Source organism: Podarcis bocagei (assembly GCF_964188305.1).
Source record: "Podarcis bocagei genome assembly, chromosome: 17".
In the NCBI taxonomy this organism is placed as follows: domain Eukaryota; kingdom Metazoa; phylum Chordata; class Lepidosauria; order Squamata; family Lacertidae; genus Podarcis; species Podarcis bocagei.
The window spans coordinates 39,773,547-39,793,288 of NC_138143.1; the positions used below are offsets into that span (position 1 = coordinate 39,773,547).

At 47.2% G+C, this 19,742-nt stretch overlaps 1 protein-coding gene across 3 annotated transcripts; it reads right to left on the minus strand.

Moving 5' to 3' along the window:
• Positions 1 to 241: 241 nt before the first annotated feature.
• LPAR5 (lysophosphatidic acid receptor 5) lies at positions 242 to 18,431 on the minus strand. Of its 3 annotated transcripts, none has more exons than XM_081176803.1 (2): positions 18,273 to 18,431; positions 242 to 2,213 (listed from the first exon to the last, which is right to left on the minus strand). In XM_081176803.1, the coding sequence occupies exon 2, from the start codon at positions 1,978 to 1,980 to the stop codon at positions 868 to 870; it is 1,113 nt and encodes a 370-aa protein (XP_081032929.1). In that variant the 5' UTR covers positions 1,981 to 2,213; positions 18,273 to 18,431; the 3' UTR covers positions 242 to 867. The 3 variants fall into 3 exon arrangements, with proteins under 3 accessions (XP_081032929.1, XP_081032931.1, XP_081032930.1); XM_081176805.1 differs by lacking the exon at positions 18,273 to 18,431 and adding an exon at positions 10,895 to 11,195; XM_081176804.1 differs by lacking the exon at positions 18,273 to 18,431 and adding an exon at positions 10,809 to 11,195.
• Positions 18,432 to 19,742: the final 1,311 nt, after the last annotated feature.

The following is a 19,742-nucleotide window of genomic DNA, read 5'->3' on the forward strand; positions in this document are numbered from 1 at the left end:
CACCATCGCCTGAGCTCTGCGAGTGCAGCTTTCTCCCAATTGAAGTGCAGAATGTTTGAGGACTGGGACTTTCACAGGGAAACAAAAATGCTTGTTTACAAAGCTGTTGTACTGCCAACCTTACTGTAGGCTTGTGGACCACTTATAAATGCCATCTCCAGCTCCTCGAAATATTCCAGCGACAGTGTCTCTGAAAATTTTTACACATCACTTAGGAAGACAAGCGAACTAATGTCAGTGTTGAAGCAAAGATTCTTCAACGTCAACTTCTTTGGACTGGTCGTGTTGTACGGATACCTGATTATCGTCTTCCAAAGCAACTACTCTATTCCGAACTTAAAAATGGAAAGCTTAATGCTGGTGGTCAACAAAAGAGGTTTAAAGACTGTCTCAAGGCAAATCTAAAAAATGTCGTATAAACACCAACAACTGGGAAACACTGGCCTGCGAGCGCTCCAGTTGGAGAACAGCCTTTACCAAAGGTGTTGTGGGCTTTGAAGATGCTCAAACTCAGGATGAAAGGGAGAAATGTGCTAAGAGGAAGGCACAATGATCAACTCTTGCCCAGACATGTGGATCCAAAATTGGCCTCCCCAGTCAGTTACGGACCCACGGTTAAAACCATGTTTATGGAAGACAATCTTACTTGGCTACGAGTGATCGCTAAAGAAGAAGACAATGCCTAGGGTGTAGAAACAGATTACTGTGGTCATGTAAACATACTCCCTACAGGTCTGAAACCGTCTCTGAACATCCCCCTTTACAGTTTTGTTTCATTGCATCCCCTGCCCCTCTGTTTATCATTCAGAAATTCCTAGCAAGCACTTCTTGCAGTAGTCACCAGTCGGAAAGGCCCCCCGCCCGTGCTTATATTTCCGAATCTTCAATTGGGCTGTTCAAAAATATTTTAGGGGGTACAAATGGCAAGCCCTCGTAGGGGAGGATTAACGTTTGGACCGGGAATCCTCGCTTGGCACTTGTTGCCTGGTAGGACTTACTTTCCGTTACTCGATTCTGAAGTGTTCCCATTTCAGAGTCCCAAGCTTGCGCCCTCCTCAGTTTATTAAAAGTGTTTCGGAAGCCCTCTGTGTTGAAGTAATAGATCAGGGGGTCCAGAGTGCAGTTCATACTGGCCAATATCACCGTGATGACCAGGGCCTGCCGTACCGAATCCTTCATTTGCACGTCGGTCTTGATCAGTTGGGCTTTTATCAGCCCATACGCTGCCAGAACGACATTGTAGGGCACAAAGCAGATAATGAAGATGACCAGGTTGACCACTAGCATGCGAAGCGTCTTCCGTTGGCGCAGGCTCTGCATCCCACCAGCCTGGCACAGTTTCTGGAAAATTCGGACCGAGCAGTAGGAAACGGAGGTCAGGGGCAGAAGAAAGCCAAGGATCTCCGCCAGGATGATCAAGGGCAGCAGCTCTTTCTGCCACAGGCCCTCGCTGAAGTTCTCAAAGCAAAGAGTGATGGTCGTCCTGTCTTTGACACAGGAAGTGGATTTGTGGACATAAGCCACGGGAATAGAGCCTACCAGGATAAGCACCCATACCACAAGACAAACAATCCGAGCCAGTCTGGGTCGCCGGAGGTGGCGCCAGCGAAGGGGGTGGACAATTGCCACGTAGCGGTCCAAGTTGATGCACATCAGGAAGAGGCAGCTACCGTACATGTTGATTTGGAAGACAGAGCCCGAGACCTGGCAGAGGAATTCTTTAAAGGGCCACTGCTCCATGGAATAGTAGGAGATACGGAAGGGCAAAGAAATGGTGAACAGGAGGTCGCTCGCAGCCAAGTTAAGCATGTAGATGCTCACCACCGACTTGAGTTTCAGGTAGTTCAAGAAGATCCAGATAGCGGCCACATTGAGCAGCAAACCTGCAGTGAAGATCAGGCTGTAGCCGATCAGGTGCAGCCGGTGGTTGGCACTGTGGTCCTTGCAAATCACGATCGGGGTGACATTGGCCGATGACATGCCTGTGAAGCATCTGAGGGCCTCAGTCCTGCCGTTCAGGGTGCTTGGAGACAATCTCCTTCAAAGGAAAGGGTGCGCAATTCTCAAGTTGGTGATCATTTCTTTATTTCATTTCTAGCAGGTGCCGCTGCTAGATGGTTCTCTTCCCAGCATTCCTACTTAAGCCTCCAAGCCCCAGGAACTGTCAGAGACGGGAAGGTCGGCGCCATTCATGACCATACAGAATGATGAGTCTGGAAGAGAATGAAAAATATAGTTTTTAACTGTAGCATACTCACATCAAGAAAAGTGAGGAATTCAGTCACAGGGGTGAGAGAGAAATGCACATAAGGAGAAAGGAAACGGCAACAGGTAGATAGATACAGCATGTTGTTATGAAAATATTCAGAATGTGCACAAGGTTTCTCCAGATTTTCCTCTCTGCTATTTATCAGCTAATTTAATATCTAACTACACAGAGGAGGGAGTACTTAACCTTGTCCCTACCTCTCTTTACCCATCAGGAAAAACCCATGGCAGGAGTGATGGCAGACTCTTTCTGCTTCTCCAGGTTCTGATAATAGGGTGTTGCCATCACCGAGAATACCACATAACATCCTCAAGAGTCTTTGGGTGGGGTTGAACTATCAGATAATGAATTCCTTTGACTTTTTTTTCATAAATCTTGGCTCAATTCAGAGAGCATGTCAACACTGCATGCACAAACCACAGCCTGCAGTTTCACTTCAGACTATGACTTCCGATTCTGCTCTCTCTCTTGATAGAAAGAGGTAAGATTCATTGGCTGTGTCTGGGTGTCTGAATTAAGCTTGTGTTGAAGTGGGAGAAAATAGCAAGTAAACCATTAATGAAGTGCAGGTGAGTTCCCACGAGGCAAGACACAGCGATAACAGCAAGAACCTTGACTGAACTACATAACTGGGAAACAGGGAAAGCAATTGCTTATATACATTCCTGAAAGCCTGGGCGACTCCCACTCCTAACGTGATTGGCTGTCTAAACTCCCAAGCTGCGAATCACGACTCAGAGTTCAAGGGCCAATGGCAGAGGCCCAAATCCTGAAATGTTCTGTGATTGGACATCATGTATCAAATCGGAACACAGGAGCTCAGAATCCTTAGTCCGGACTCAAGCTCAGGCAAACACAGACCACTGAATACATAACAATTAAAATACTAGACTTTTAAAAATAGAAAGAAATGGCACACTTCATTGTGGAAATCCAAGCTTGGGGCAGCTGCCCTAGCCTGATATCGAGCATTGTTATGGTTTTTGATCTCTTATCTTACTGGATAGACTTCCCCTACTTGACCGTGCACTTAGATTAGTAGATATCCTTTTCCTTTTTATCGTTATTCTCCACCAGGTGTTGATTTGGCAGGCCCTTCCTTGAGGCAGTGAGGAAGTTACAATCACAGGGTACAAATACATTGTCTCCAAAACACAGGAGCCCTTTCAAACGCTCCTCGCATGTTGTGTTCCAACAAATCTCTGTTAATCACAAAACATTAATTAAAAACTAGAAACATGGGAATCTGTGTCATACCCTAAATCAATTATGGGGAAAAGATCTAGGCGAAAAATCAATACTGCTTAATGGGTTACAATTTGGTGCAAACCCCCCCCCCCCCACAACCCAACAACATTCAAACTGATTTCTGCGAGTATCGGAGAAAAATAGTTGAAAATCCTACACAGATGCCACCCCACAGCCTAAGTCAAATAGCTTCATCTAACTCTGCCGTGTGCTGGAGGGGATGTGGGGAGACAGGAACGTATGTCCACATGTGGAATGGAGCTCAATTCTTCCTATCATTCTGGAAGGTAGTCTTTGAAGAGCTAGCATGATGACAGCCCAACAAATTCCTATGAAACCTCAAATGGCTCTTCTTTCCCTATATAGAAGAAGAAGAAGAGTTTGGATTTGATATCCCACCTTTCACTCCCCTTAAGGAGTCTCAAAGCAGCTAACATTCTCCTTTCCCTTCCTCCCCCACAACAAACACTCTGTGAGGTGAGTGGGGCTGAGAGACTTCAGAGAAGTGTGACTGGCCCAAGGTCACCCAGCAGCTGCAGGTGGAGGAGCGGGGAAGCGAACCCGGTTCCCCAGATTACGATACTACCGCTCTTAACCACTACACCACACTGGCTCTCTTCCAGAGAAGAACTTGGATTACTTCATAGGAAATTGCTCTTATTCATAGTTAGTGCTGCAGGACTGACAACTGCAAAGTTCTGGAAAGCCCCTGCCTCCAATAAATTAGAAACCAGGTGTGGTACCAACAGCTTTAGCTTTTAGCATGCATGGAACAATTGACTGCACATATAAACACTTAGACTGCCCACTCAGATGTAGTTTCGTACAGTTTTTTAACATATGCAACCACAAAAGAACACAACCAGCCTCCACACATGAATGCCAATGGAGAGACACCTTGAGATAACAGATATTTTCCAGAACGGATATGGAAAACATGGACGATTGAAAGATGGACTTTGCCTTGGGTGGGGTTGGGGGCTATGATTTCTTTCTTGTATTTGTTTTGTTCTGTTATGTACTGAAATCAATAAAACATTTTAAAAACAACAATTCTAGGTTGGCTCATATGGGAGAATGCGGTCCGTCTGATCACTTGCTCCCAAGCTGTGTAAGGCTTTGCGGGTCAGAACCAAAACTCTGAATTGTGTCCAGTAACAGACTGGTAGCCAGTGAAGCTGTAGTAACAAAGAGGTAACAAGGGAGTCACATCTCCTTTATAATCAGCTCTGGTCAATAGTTTGGCTGCTAGCTGAAGTTTCCAAACACTATTCAAAGCTAAGCCTGCGGAGCTGATGTTGCTATTGTTGTTGGCACCAGTGCTGGATTTACGTATAAGCTAAACAAGCTATAGCTTAGGGCCCCCAAAAATTTAAAGGAAAAAGCCAACCTGGATATACATTTCCAAAATATAAGATAAAAAAGCAAATAAAATAAAGACTACATACAGCAACAGTATTTTGTTTTGTATTGTGTATGGACCTATTAGGTCCATAAATTACCATATAGCATATATTCAACACAAAAAACAGTGACAATTTGTTGTTGACAAAGGACAGCTGGACATATAAGGGGCCCCATTACCTTCAGTAGCTTAGGGCCTCATCAAACCTAAATCCAGCCCCAGACTTGACATCCATCTATCTCAAGAGTAAATGGAGTGCACCCCCAGGGGTGAAGCTAAACCACTTAGTGACCTCCCCGGGGGCACGCCTGGGCAGTGTGTCTTGAAGTCCTGGGCTGCCCAGACAACAAGACCCTCTTCTCAGCTGATGGGGTCCAAAGGAAAGCAAAGCAATTAAGTCTTAGCCTTTTCTTCTCCAGAAGATGTCCTGCAAGGCAGCATGTACCGATATTTCCTCAGGGTTTAACTCCCGGAGACTTTCTCCATATTACAAATAAGATGTAACTAAAGCATGCGTCACTTTCAGAAAGGAGTGCAGCTGATGCAAAAGCGCTCCTGGCTACTGATGAAACTGATGAAACAAGCGCACCCATTCAGTGAGCCTGAGACATTTCCCCATTCCAGAGGTCCACCATGGCTTTGACAGTATCCCAGGTGAGACGAAAATTCCCAGGAGTCATCCAGAAACCATCTGGAACCTTTAGCTTCCTGGGACGGCCTATTTTAATTGGTACCCCGACTCCTGCAGAGGTTCTGCATCCCAGCAAGCCTCTACAGGGCTGAACCTCTGCACCAACTTTTGTCAGCCAACGCCTCTGCATCCTTTATTTTTGCTGATGGTCGTGGGGAAAAGAAGCCTCCGTGTGATCTCACAGCTCTGTGGGCACATTTTCATGCCCCTGTTCTAGGGTGGTCAGGTGGAAGAGAGGCTAGGGCTACTGCGCTTTTAATCGTAGCACAGAATTTGGGAAGGCACAGGTTTTTCTCAGTTTGTCTGCCCTGACAAACTGCAGCTAAAGGAATCCCCTCTTACTTGCAACTATTAATGGAACAGGAATCGCCTCATTTCCTCCACTGCTTGTCACTGTAAGGAACTGCATTCTAGGCATGTAACCAAAATTTTTGAGAAACGCAAAGAGTGCGCAGGGTGGCAGAGGATGAAGCAATAAAGAACATCCAGAAGCTAAATGCAGGTAATCCAATATGCTTAAAGTTATTATTTTTGCCGTCAATTTCACCACCTCCATATAGTCCAATAGTTTTAAAATAGGAGACCAAAAAGACTAAATGTTTGTGGAAGAGTGGAGAACCTTTTCGGATTATCTGAGAAAATGCACAGGTGGTAGAGAGGGCAGATTGCAATCCTATGCCCATCTACCTAGGAGCAAGCCGCATTGAACTCAGTGAAACCAATTCTCTGAGTAGATATGTATAGGACTGTGCTGCATGAAAGATTCTGTGCAAATGTTAACTGACTATTGTGGAGTGTGGAACGGCTCTATAAACTTCCTGTCTGTTGGGCCTTCCTAGAGAATATGATCTGGAGAGAGGCTGCTTAAAATGGCAGCCGTTCAAGCGCTGCTGTTGCTGCTGGCACCAACAAAGCCCAGCCCCCTTCCTCCTCTAGGCAGGGCAGGGAGAAGCCAGGAGGAGGGAAGGAGGAGGCGCCGCCGCCGTGTGTGTGGGGGAGAGGGAAAGAATGCGTGTGCTGGTGATCCACGCGGTGATTCCCGGACCGTCCATGGGCCGGATCCAGAAGGCAATTGGGCCTGATCTGGCCAGCGGACCTTAGTTTGCCAACCCATGCTCTATGGGGATCTGGCTTCAGGCACCAGGCCTGTTGGCAGACCAACTCTGTATTATAAAAATGTCTGCAAATGTGACATGAAGACTGGGAACATTAACCCCACCCAGTAGGAATCCCTTGCAGATGACTGCAAAGCCTGAAGACAGTCAGATTGCGTATCCACAGCAGTGACCAGAGGAGGAATGATGGCTAGGAGGAGTGCAGAGAGAAGAAATGCCATGGTACATCTGCAACAGCACAACTGGACACCTTCCTCTGCCCCAGTTGCAACAAAACATGTCTCTCCTGTATCAGTCTCTACAGGTACAGCAGGCGCTCTCCAATGGTTTGACTTCACCCTACAAAGATGCACTCCTCAATTGTCTCCTGAGACAGACGGATGTCAACAACAACATTGGAAGGTAGCAGAGAGCAGTCGGTCTGCTCTAAGTGCTTGTCATTCTTCCTGTTCTACTTATGCTTTTACCCTTTGGTCCCCAAATAAAATTAGCTGACGTCTTTCTTAAACTTTACAAGTAAATCCCTGTAATTAATAGCTCACAGCTGTAACGGGGGCACATCAAAAATGGCAGCGGCTACTTCTGTGACTAGAAAAACTACTCCCCTATCCAGTTAGGAAAGTAGTTTCTGTGGTTTTCTGCCCACTGACACACTTCAGACATTAATTTATGTGTGGGAAAACAGAGAGAATCTTTCAAAGCATAACAGAAGCAGCAGTAGATCTTAGGGCCCGTCCACACCAATTTTCCGCTGCAATTTCTAGGCACAGATCCATATTTTTCTGGTCTGTGTCCAAGTGTGTGTGTGTGTGTGTGTGTGTGTGTGTGTGTGTGTGTAGTTTAGGGATTTGCATTTTTAAAAATTAAAGTAATTTTTTTTTGCGCTGCCACTCTCCCCACAAAAACCCGCTCTTTAAAGCGCCTTGCAATCCACAGAAAACACAAATTGCAGTTTGTTCCGATTCAGCGTTAAAGAGCAGGTTTTCCTGGGGAAAGTGGGGACACAAAATAATGATGATGATGATTATATGCTTGGAAAAGGGAGGACCTCTAAGTAGAAAGCAGAAGGCAAAAGGTAAATGTGGACGAGCTCTTAGGGGAGGCGAGAGAGAATACCCCCAAATCAGCCTGGTTATGTTGCTTTTGTTTTCCGGTGAGCATAGCCTCAACACTAATTATAATAACTATCCCCTCTTATGAGGGAATGCTGGGAGCTGGAATTATGGGTGCTTAGGGTTCCAGACCCACGGTAGTCCTGGTGGATACATCCAGTTTGAAATTAAATTAGGCTGTCAGTCAAAGTGCCAATGGCCAGGCAACTAGGACTTGCACCTTTACCAGAAAGGCTCAGTGGAAGAGCATCTGTTCTGCTTACAGAAGGTCCTTTAATCCCTGGAATCTCAAGGTAGGACCCTTGCCTGACCCTGAAGAACCACTGCACGTCCATATCAACAATACTGAGATAGATGGACCAAACGTCAGTATAAGGCAGTTTCCTATGACAGTGGTTAGAACAGTGTCGCAAGGTGTCACTGGTCTACGACTCCCATGCTATCTGACCAGTGACCAGACTGGATGAGAACTGGAGTCCATCGCAATCTGGAGATCTCATCCCTGTTCTTAGCCTTTTTCTTAGGGCAAAATCAGGTGCTATATTTGGGACCACCTCCTGGCAAATAGAAGGGGAAGAAAAGGAGGCAGTGAGAGATTTTACTTTCTTGGGCTCCATGATCACTGCAGATGGTGACAGCAGCCACGAAATTAAAAGACGCCTGCTTCTTGGGAGAAAAGCAATGACAAACCTAGACAGCATCTTAAAAAGCAAAGACATCACCTTGCCAACAAAGGCCTGTATAGTAAAAGCCATGGTTTTCCCAGTAGTGATGTATGGAAGTGAGAGCTGGATCATAAAGAAGGCTGATCGCCAAAGAATTGATGCTTTTGAATTATGGTGCTGGAGGAGACTCTGGAGAGTCCCATGGACTGCAAGAAGATCAAACCTCTCCATTCCGAAGGAAATCAGCCCTGAGTGCTCACTGGAAGGACAGATCGTGAAGCTGAGGATCCAATACTTTGGCCACCTCATGAGCAGAAAAGACTCCCTGGAAAAGACCCTGATGTTGGAAAGATTGGGGGCACAAGGAGAAGGGGACGACAGAGGACGAGATGGTTGGACAGTGTTCTTGAAGCTACCAGCATGAGTTTGACCAAACTGTGGGAGGCAGTGGAAGACAGGAGTGCCTGGCGTGCTCTGGTCCACGGGGTCACGGAGAGTCGGACACAACTAAACGACTAAACAACAACAACAACAATATTTGGGACATGTGAACAGTCTCCCAACATTTTTTCAAAAATGAAAAGCAGCTACAGAAGGCAGCCAATTTCAGTGGAGGAACATGGGCTTTGAAACCATTTTGAGATTGTCCTGTAGATAGGGTAAAGGTAAAGGTACCCCTGCCCATATGGGCCAGTCGTGTCTGACTCTGGGGTTGTGTGCTCATCTCGCTTAAGAGGCCAGGAGCCAGTGCTGTCCGCAGACACTTCTGGGTCACGTGGCCAGCGTGACGAAGCTGCTCTGGCGAGCCAACACCAGCGCAGCGCACGGAAACGCCATTTACCTTCCCGCTATAAAGCGGTACCTATTTATCTACTTGCACTTAGGGGTGCTTTCGAACTGCTAGGTGGCCAGTAGCTGGGACCGAAAGACGGGAGCTCACCCTGCCGCGGGGATTCGAACCGCCGAACATGCGATCGGCAAGTCCTAGGCACTGAGGTTTTACCCACAGTGCCACCCGCGTCCCCTGTCCTGTAGATAGATCTGCCCAAAGTGTCACAGCAAATTTGGAAGGGACCCTTTTCAGTTTTACCTTGTGTTTCTATGGAAGGTGCCCAGAGACTTTGCTAGATAAGGTGCTGAACTAAAGCCGAAAACAACCTGGTCACTTTCATTTCCAGTTTTTGAGGAAATTGGTAAAATTCCATTTAGATCAAGAAATGAAAGTTACACATACCACCCCCTCCAATGGCTTTTCAAAGGCATCATAGCAACACACCTCTCCTTAGCAAGTATTTCTTCATACTAAAAACCACCCAGCTCATTTATATACAAGTGGAATTTGATATAGTATTATAAATTAATATAGCATTATTATTCACATGGCCAAGATCCTTCAGCAATGCCTACCCACAACTAAGTCCCATTCTGCAAAAGTTCTTTCTCTAATAAAGTAGTCTTAATAAATAAATGCAAAGTCTAAAACCTTTTTTTCTGCCATTTAAAAAAATGCTGGCGCTGGTTCTTTCTGCTTTAACATGACGCTGTTTTGTGGATTCTTAATTATATTTATTTTGTTGTGATGTTCTTAATCTTAACTCTTATATTGTAGCTGTCTTGCAAGGGGTTTGCTTTTAAAAGCAGAATAAAAATAACTCAGCAAATAATAAAAGGGGAAAAAACTGACTGTCTAAATTGCCAAGGAAGGAATAGGGAAGCATGCCTATATTTTGTTCTGTCTGATTTCTTGTGCCTTTAATAGTTGCATGACAGGCAGAAATTCAGCGGATGCGAATTTCCTAGAATGGAAATGCAGTGATGAAGAAGCTGTACCTGTTGAATTTCTGTTTACAGTATCCTTCTTTTTTTAGAAGCACAGAAGATCTTCCAAAAGTAAATGTAGAAACACTGTCTGAGGACACCATTTCAGGCTGTCATAACCATATCTCAGTTTAATCTCTTTTCAATGCTTCTGAGTGTGCTTTCCCCACCACTGAGTAAGCATAGCTCATGCCCCAACCCTGGCCTTCAACAAATGCTTGATGTGCAGAAATTAACAGGGGGAGATTTTCAGAACATGGCATTGAACTTTGCCATAGGGCTAACGTCAGCCTATTCCTATGAGCCACCCTGTATTTTTTCTGAGCAGTTATTCTTTTTTTTGGGGGGGGGGGAAAGCAGGCCAGACTGAGGAGGTTTTCCAGTCTGCCGGCTAACCAACAGATAACAAAACACTTTTATGGCTACCACCACAATCACCAGCATTTAACCTCATCTCCCTACTCCACTCTCCCAGTGTCTTTTACCTCTCTTTATCTGGAGGTATTACAGGCTTGAGGTTTCTGACATCTTCGGCTGAATGTCCGCAGCAACTGCAGGAATTTTAGCTCACCAGCGGAAGTCAAAGGCAGATCAGAAGCGAGCGAGGACCTCAGGTTAGGTGGGAAATCTAGCTCCATAGACTTCACCATCCGGGCTTTCTCTCACTTTCATTCCTTCTTTTACGGAAATTGCTCTTGTTCTTGCTTCAATCCCATTTCCCGGCCATCATGTGTCTGTGACACAACTTGCCATTGATAACAACATATGAACTTTGGTTCCAACAGCTGATAAGCCATGACAGGCTCCTCAGACAAGCAAGAAGAAAACGTATCGTCCTCTGCCCGCCGCAGTAGTTTTGTGGTGAGAAGAACGCGACAAATAAGGAAGTGGGCTAGTGGTGCTTTTGCTAGCTTTTTACTTTTCTTCTCTTGCACTTCCTCAGACGTCTACCCTACCCTGTGCAGAAAGTGCAGAGCAAGGCAAGGAAATTAATCATTAGCCAGTAGCTATCACATCGGAGTTCAGGCTTGCAGGGCTGAAAGGAAGTTGAGGGTTTGTTGGATGGGTGTGTCATGCAGAGCACATCACACCAGTCCTCCAGCATTTGCGTTTCCTTTTCCGGCTAGAAAAGGTGCTGATTTTTGTGTTAAAACCTGTTACGGAAAAATCTGGGTGCGGGGTTACTCTGCCACCCAGCTCGTCAGACTAAGTCCGTGGGTCCCTGCGGAAGAAAATGAGCTCAGCCGGACGCAGGAGCAAACTACAGAAGATCCAAGTTTATTGCGCAACAGGTTCAAGGCGAGATTGAACAGCGAGAAAGGGGTGACATGAACTTTTGAAATTTCCTTCCATATCCCAGAATACAGTGCAAAATACATCCCAGTTACATCATGAATACATTAAGAAGAGGTTGGGCTACACAGATTAACATATGGAGGAGGGAGGGGGAATATGCAGAGCTGGAGATATGGAGGAGGGAGGGGGAATATGCAGAGCTGGAGATATGGAGGAGGGAGGGGGAATATGCAGAGCTGGAGATATGGAGGAGGGAGGGGGGAATATGCAGAGCTGGAGATATGGAGGAGGGAGGGGGGAATATGCAGAGCTGGAGATATGCGCAGATAAGCACATCCTGAGAAGACAATGGTCCATGTATGCATAGTCTGTCACCTGGCATCGCTGGGAGGAAGGGCTTGGCAGAGCGATTTGACTGGATTAGGGTCTTGACACCTTGCTTGAGGGATTATGGAGGACAGGGGAGGTGTCATGGGGTCCTAGAGAAATTGAGCAAATTGGCACGTTGATTTTCTATGAATTTTATAGATTTTAGTCCCTTTTGACATTGACAATTGGAAATAAATGGATATATTGTAGCGAAGAAGGAGGTGAAGAAGACATGCCCCCCCCTTCCGTATCAAAACCACAGTTGTCCTGGGTCTAAAACACCCAGAGATTGCCATCTCTCCTTCGTAGTGAGAGCCAGAGAATCCCAAGACATTTTGACGCCTGAGGCAGAAAAAGTGTGGTAGAGTGATAGGGGCAGATGGGGCTCGTCAACCTGGGAAGGTAGCCCATCTAGGAGAAGGAAAACTCTGATCCCAGTAGCGTAGCGTGGGGGGTGCAGGGGGGGCCGGCCGCACCGGGCGCAACATCTGGGGGTTAGGGTTAGGGGGCGCAAATCCACAGGTTAGGGGGCACAAATTACTTGCCTTGCCCCGGGTGCTGACAACCCACGCTACGCCACTGTCTGATCCTAAAACTTGTGGAAAGTTTTGGGAGAAGATATCCAGAGTGGAGCTTCTCAGGTGTTTGGATGGCGCCTTCTGTGCCTCCTTCCGGCAACTCCTGCAGCCAAGCTGGTGTCAAATGCTTTTCTCTGCTTTCCTTTGGACCATCGGCAAGGGATGTCTGGGCAGCCCAGGACCTCCATGCACACTGTCCAGGTTTGCGCGCCGGAGAGGTCACTTCAGTGCTGCTAACACAGCTGTTTGACTTTGACACCAAAGGCGCTTTCCATTGTCTCTAGAGAATGATAGAGGCCCCAAATGGTGCAGTGGTTAGGCTTTGAGCATTCCATAGGGGAAGGGCTGGTGTGGAGGACTCCCTGGTCCTGAATGGGGTAACTGCCCCTGAAGGACCAGGTGCGCAGCCTGGGAGTCTTTTTGGACTCACAGCTGTCCATGGAGGCGCAGGTCAATTCTGTGTCCAGGGCAGCTGTCTACCAGCTCCATCTGGTACGCAGGCAGAGACCCTACCTGCCCACAGACTGTCTCACCAGAGTGGTGCATGCTGTAGTTATCTCCCGCTTGGACTACTGCAATGCGCTCTACGTGGGGCTACCTTTAAAAGTGACCCGGAAACTGCAACTAATCCAGAATGCGGCAGCTAGACTGGTGACGGGGGGCGGCCGCCGAGACCACATAACACCGGTCTTGAAAGACCTACATTGGCTCCCAGTATGTTTCTGAGCACAATTCAAAATGTTGGTGCTGACCTTTAAAGCCCTAAATGGCCTCAGCCCAGTATATCTGAAGGAGCGTCTCCACCCCCATCGTTCTGCCCGAACACTGAGGTCCAGCACTGAGGGCCTTCTGGCGGTTCCCTCGCTGCGAGAAGCCAAGTTACAGGGAACCAGGCAGAGGGCCTTCTACTGGTGCCCGCCCTGTGGAACGCCCTCCCATCAGATGTCAAGGAAATAAGCAACTATCCTACTTTTAAAAGACATCTGAAGGCAGCCCTGTTTAGGGAAGTTTTTAATGTGTGACATTTTAATGTATTTTTAATCTTTGTTGGAGGCCGCCCAGAGTGGCTGGGGAAACCCAGCCAGATGGGCGGGGTACAAATAATAAATTATTATTATTAATAGAGCACCAGACACTTAATCTCAGGGTTGTGGGTTCAAGACCCACGTTGGGCAGAAAGATCCCTGTATTGCAGGGGGTTGGACTAGATGACCCTTGTGGTCCCTTCCAGTTCTATGATCCTACGAAAATACCTCTATAAACTTCACAACCACCAAAAAAACTAACTGCAGGGGTGGGGAACTTGTGGCCCTTCGGATTCTGTTGGACTCTGCAGCCAGCATGGCAAATGACCAGGGCTGATGAGGCTTCTGGCTCCCCACCCCAGATTACTGGGTGACCTTAGGCTGGCTACCATCTCTGAGGATAACCTCCCCTGGGCTGTTGTGAGGATAAAACAGTGCGTATGTGAGCACGTACGCTGCCTTGCACTGTTTGGAAGAGGGGATATTATAAATAAACTGAAGAAGCAAGTCACCTCTACCTGATGGTCTGGCCTTGCCAAGATTGCCTTATTGGCCATACAATCCATGCACCAAGTTCAAACAGCAAGGACACATGGAGAGATGCTTTTCACGCTGCCCCGTGGGCAGACATTTTGCAGAGAGGCAGTGCACTGGAGAGGGGGCAGAATTAATGAGGAACAGTCCGTACCCAAACAAAAGTAGCCGTGCAGATTTGAAGTTATATAATTGCATCAGATTAGAATGGAACAAAGTGCTGGTGCAGACCGCCACAACATCCTTCCTTCCTTCTCATTTTTAAAATGATTTTATCATCACAGGGTTGCCGTCTGGGCTTTTCTATGATGACAGATGCTTACTTTATTACTTTTTGCTTTAAATAGATTTTTGCAACAAAATTGGTGCTTATTCCTAAGTAAATGTGCTAAGCATTGGGGTGGCCAAAGCAAACCCCATTTCATTTCTGTCGGTTAGATGGCGCGAAGATTTAAGTGCCATTAAAGTGAGAAACTGCACATGCTCTGAGTGTTGTGTGCATGCGTGATTATTATCATCACCATCATTAAGTTTTCAAGGAAAGTAATAGTAGAGAATAATAGCAAGGCAATATTATATATACAACTGATGTATAGAATCAATTGGGGGGATACAGGGGTACGCATACCCCTAAACATTTTGTAAATCTTTGTACTTTTGTCCATTTACTGTATTTATTTTCCCCATTTGAACTATAAAATAGTGATTTTCTTGAGTCGAAATGAGAGTACCCCTAAACATTTTAAAAGCACTGTATAGAATAATAAAGGTAAAGGGACCCCTGACTGTTAGGTCCAGTCATGGACGACTCTGAGGTTGTGGCGCTCATCTCGCTCTATAGGCCGAGGGAGCCCTCTGCCTGGTTCCCTGTAACTTGGCCTCTTGCAGTGAGGGAACCGCCAGAAGGCCCTCGGAGCTGGACCTTAGTGTCCGGGCAGAACAATGGGGGAGGAGACGCTCCTTCAGATATACTGGGCTGAGGCTGTTTAGGGCTTTAAAGGTCAGCACCAACACTTTGAATTGTGCTCGGAAACGTACTGGGAAACGGCTGTGTGCAGGATTCCTGCGTTTTAATGGATTGGTGACCCTCGGGATTCCTTCCAACTCTACGATCCTATGATTTCTTCTTGCACCTTATTGTTCCAGTGTAGTATAAGCATAGCTGTCAACTTACAGATTTGAGAATAAAGGACCAGCAGCCAAAATACGGGATTTTCCAGGCACAGTGGAACGCCCTCCCATCAGATGTCAAGGAAATAAACAACTATCTGACTTTTAGAAGAGACCTGAAGGCAGCCCTGTTTAGGGAAGTTTTTTAATGTTTGATGTTTTATCATGTTTTTAATATTCTGTTGGGAGCTGCCCAGAGTGGGCAGGGTATAAATAATAATTTTTTACTATTATTATTATTATTATTATGAACGACACACAACGGCTGTTTAAAGAGGAGCTCTCCATAAGGACATGTGTACATCCAGGGTCTACAACTGCTTAATCGAACCGTTGCTCAGAGTCTTCACAGCAGGGAAAGCTACCCTGAGGGGGGTCACATTTAGGACTTCCCATAACTGAGATTTATTGGGCATGGGCTGGGAGCTCCTTGTTCCCTTTTGTCTTCCTCTCCGCAGCCTCAGCCTGTAGGACCTTCCTTCTCTGCCCTTGTTTGTCTTTCTCAGTCTCTCTATTTTTCTGTTTCTGCTGACACTGGCTCCTCATTCAGAGGGTGACACCCCAGGGGATATATAGGTGTCCCTGCCACCCATAAATCCTGAGGGGATAACAAAGGCCTCCCAGCCAGTGATCTCATCCAATTTCATTTTAGTGCCTTTGCTTTCGAAGCCGTGCCCCTTTTCTCCCGATCCCTCGTTGCTGGGATCTTTGTTCTTCTGAATTTCAGGCCCTTTTCAATAAGCGTGGGAGGGGAGAAGCTGGCAGGTGCATGGCGAAAAACAGCCAGAAAAGCTGCCATGGAAGCAGGAACAGTCAGACACAGGGGTGTTGGCGGCACAGGCGATATAAAGAAGGTGTAGCAATAGTAGCAGTAGGAACAGTAATAATAATTCCACATTTCAAGTGTTCTGAACCCTGTTGAATCAGACCAAGGTGTCCTATAAGGTAAAGGTAAAGGGGACCCCTGACCATTAGGTCCAGTCGTGACCGACTCTGGGGTTGCGGCGCTCATCTCGCTTTATCGGCCGAGGGAGCCGGCGTACAGCTTCCGGGTCATGTGGCCAGCATGACTAAGCCACTTCTGGCGAACCAGAGCAGCACAGGGAAACGCCGTTTACCTTCCCGCCAGAGCAGTACCTATTTATCTACTTGCACTTTTGATGTGCTTTCGAACTGCTAGGTTGACAGGAGCAGGGACCGAGCAACGGAAGCTCACCCCGTTGCAGGGATTCGAACCGCCGACCTTCTGATCGGCAAGTCCTAGGCTCTGTGGTTTAACCCACAGCGCCACCAAGGTGTCCTATAGTCATGTATTATTCCAGGGGTTGGCAACCTGCGGCCCATGGGCCACAAGCAGCCCACAGGGGTCATTTAAACGGCCCCCGAGCTGCCCCCGAACCGAGCTGCCCGCTTGGCAAGTGCCCACGTGCTGCACTAAACCGGCGCAGCACGGAGTAGGGACTTGCTTCCGTGGCTCCTGAAAGCATGTCAAAGTGCAAGTAGATAAATAGGTACCGCTCCTGCGGGAAGGTAAGTGGTGTTTCAGTGCGCTACTCTGGTTCGCCAGAAGTGACCCGGAAGCTGTACGCCGGCTCCCTTGGCCGATAAAGCGAGATGAGCGCCGCAACCCCAGAGTCGGTCACGACTGGACCTAATGGTCAGGGGTCCCTTTACCTTTACTTTTACTTCTGATCCCAGCATTTCCATTTAGTTATCATTTCTACTGGTCCTTGTCAGACCTGCTCTGCATTAATATGTGGCACAATTTCTCAAGCCGTGTTTCTCAAACTTGAGTCCCCACATGTTGTTGGACTACGACTCCCATCATCCCTAACCAGTGGTCCTGCTAGCTAGGGACGTAGTCCAACATCATCTGGAGACCCAGGTTTGAAAACACTGGAAGAAAGCAGCGACTAAGGGCGCACCCCACTTCCGTGTGTCCTGTGCCTAGAAAAAACGGGTCTGAGCGCTTTTCTTCACTCCTTTCCTAGGGAAAACCACTCTTTAGCTTTAAATCGGGGCAAACATCAACTCAGAGGAAACCTGAGGGACATTTGCTCCAATTGAGCACTAAAGATCGGGTTTCCCTGGGTGGGGGGAAGCGGCGTTGCAAGTGGAAGTCTGCTAGCAGCCAGCATCACATCTTGTGGCAGTGAATTCAATAAGCTAATAATAAAACTGTGAACAGTGTGAAGAAATTCTTTCTTTTTCCTCCAGCCTGGGCTGAGGCTACTGCCAACACATTTCACACCATTCTAGTATTACGAAGGGGGGGAAATATCTCTACATTCCTCATGATTTTAAAAACCTCTTACTGGCTCCTTTACAACTTCCCTGAAAGGTTGGCTAAGATTTGTCAGAGAAGGGAAGCTAGAGAACAGTGGGTTTCCTTAGGCCACTTTGTGGATTCGTTGCTGAGGCACGTTTTGTACTTATGGTGTCCCGTTATACCTCTTTAAGAGCCATGGCTTCCCTCAGAGATTTCTGGGAGCTGTAGTTTGCTAAGGGTGCTGAGAGTCTTTGAGGGCGCCCTTAACATACTACAGCTCCCAGGATTCTTTGGGAGAATGCCGTGCCTCTTAAAGCTTTTAATGTACTGTGTGGATGTGACCTACTTAGGCAGCCGCTTCACTGCAGCACTTGCAAAGAAACCACAGCGGCAGAACTCCCACCACAAGTCTTCTAGAACAAAATATTTCTAAACACACACACACACATCCCATCATGTCAGCCAGAAGTGAAGACCTGGCTTTGGGGGATGAAAACATGGCTGCCGGTTAATTTGTGATGTCCCATAATGAGCGGGAGCGACACCCCTCCCCTTCACAACAAGGGAGGCTTCCTCAGAGTCCTGCAAAACCGAGAACCAGCCAAAGTCTGGGAGTTCTGCTAAGGCTGCGATATTAGCTATGGGGCCCTCTGCCCTCTGAATACTTCTGCCTCCTTCCCTGTGAAGTCAAAATTCAGATCTACCTACCTGCTACGTTCTCTCAGCCCCTGAGCCAGTCCAGTCGCTGACCAGCGGAGTCCCATGTTGTGTTGGAGAGCTGCATTTTCTGGTCTAAACTCCTTAGGGAAAACAGCAGGAGTGCCCAAATTGCTTCATCTCCTTGCGTGAGCTGGCAGCAGGTAAAACCAGACTCCTGGGGCGTGTTTCGGGGTGTGTCGGGAGCTGCAGATCCAAACGTGTTCCTGGGACTAGGCGTTTATGATATCTGGAAATAATAAGAACACCACCTGCTACAAAAACCGTAGGGAGATATAGCCTCCGAACATTTCGCTGGTGAGAATAGCAGCAGGGCTAGCTAACCTTGTGGCCCTTCCCAGATCTTGTTGGGCCCCCATCAGCCCCGGGGCCAGCATGGTCAATGGTCAGAGGGAATAGGAAATGGAGTCTGACAAAACATAGACTACAACAGCTCCCCGCTCTGGAACAGGTGTCATTCCCTTACGCACACAGATCTTTCCTTTTCCCTACACACAGGCCAACTACACGTTGCTGAAAGGAAGGCTCTCGTCACAGGTGTACACTGGTATTTCTTTATTATTATTTACTAAATTTGTATACCACCCTTGATCTGAGGATATCAGGGTGGTTCACAGCATAAAAACACAAAATACACAAGAAAAACAAGAAAAAAACAAACCCATAACCCTCCTTCCCACAAATGCATTTAAAAGGACATCAGCCAAAGGCCTGGTTGAAGAGGAAGGTTTTTGCCAGGCGCTTAAAGATGTATAATGAAGGCAGCAGGCGAGCCTCCATGGGGAGAGCATTCTAAAAAAGGCTGTCATAGAATCATAGAATCATAGAATCATAGAGTTGGAAGAGACCACAAGGGCCATCGAGTCCAACCCCCTGCCAAGCAGGAAACACCATCAGAGCACTCCTGACATATGGTTGTCAAGCCTCTGCTTAAAGACCTCCAAAGTAGGAGACTCCACCACACTCCTTGGCAGCAAATTCCACTGTCGAACAGCTCTTACTGTCAGGAAGTTCTTCCTAATGTTTAGGTGGAATCTTCTTTCTTGTAGTTTGGATCCATTGCTCCGTGTCCGCTTCTCTGGAGCAGCAGAAAACAACCTTTCTCCCTCCTCTATGTGACATCCTTTTATATATTTGAACATGGCTATCATATCACCCCTTAACCTCCTCTTCTCCAGGCTAAACATGTAATAGCATGCCTTCCAACATCCCGCTGACACTCGTTTTTTGGTCCAGAGCTCTCGCGGGAGCCAGCTGACTCGCGCCAGAGTGCTGGACTGAAAAATTGGACGTTCCAGGATCCAAGGGCTTATATCAGGATGTCGAACCGGCTGACCGTGATCGACTGGTCGACAGCTAGCGGTCAATCGTGGTCTCTTTTTCCTCTACAGGTTGGCGGGGGAGAGAACATCTGGCCCCTCCCCCCATCCTTCACTCATGCACAATTGCAAAAGTGGCAGA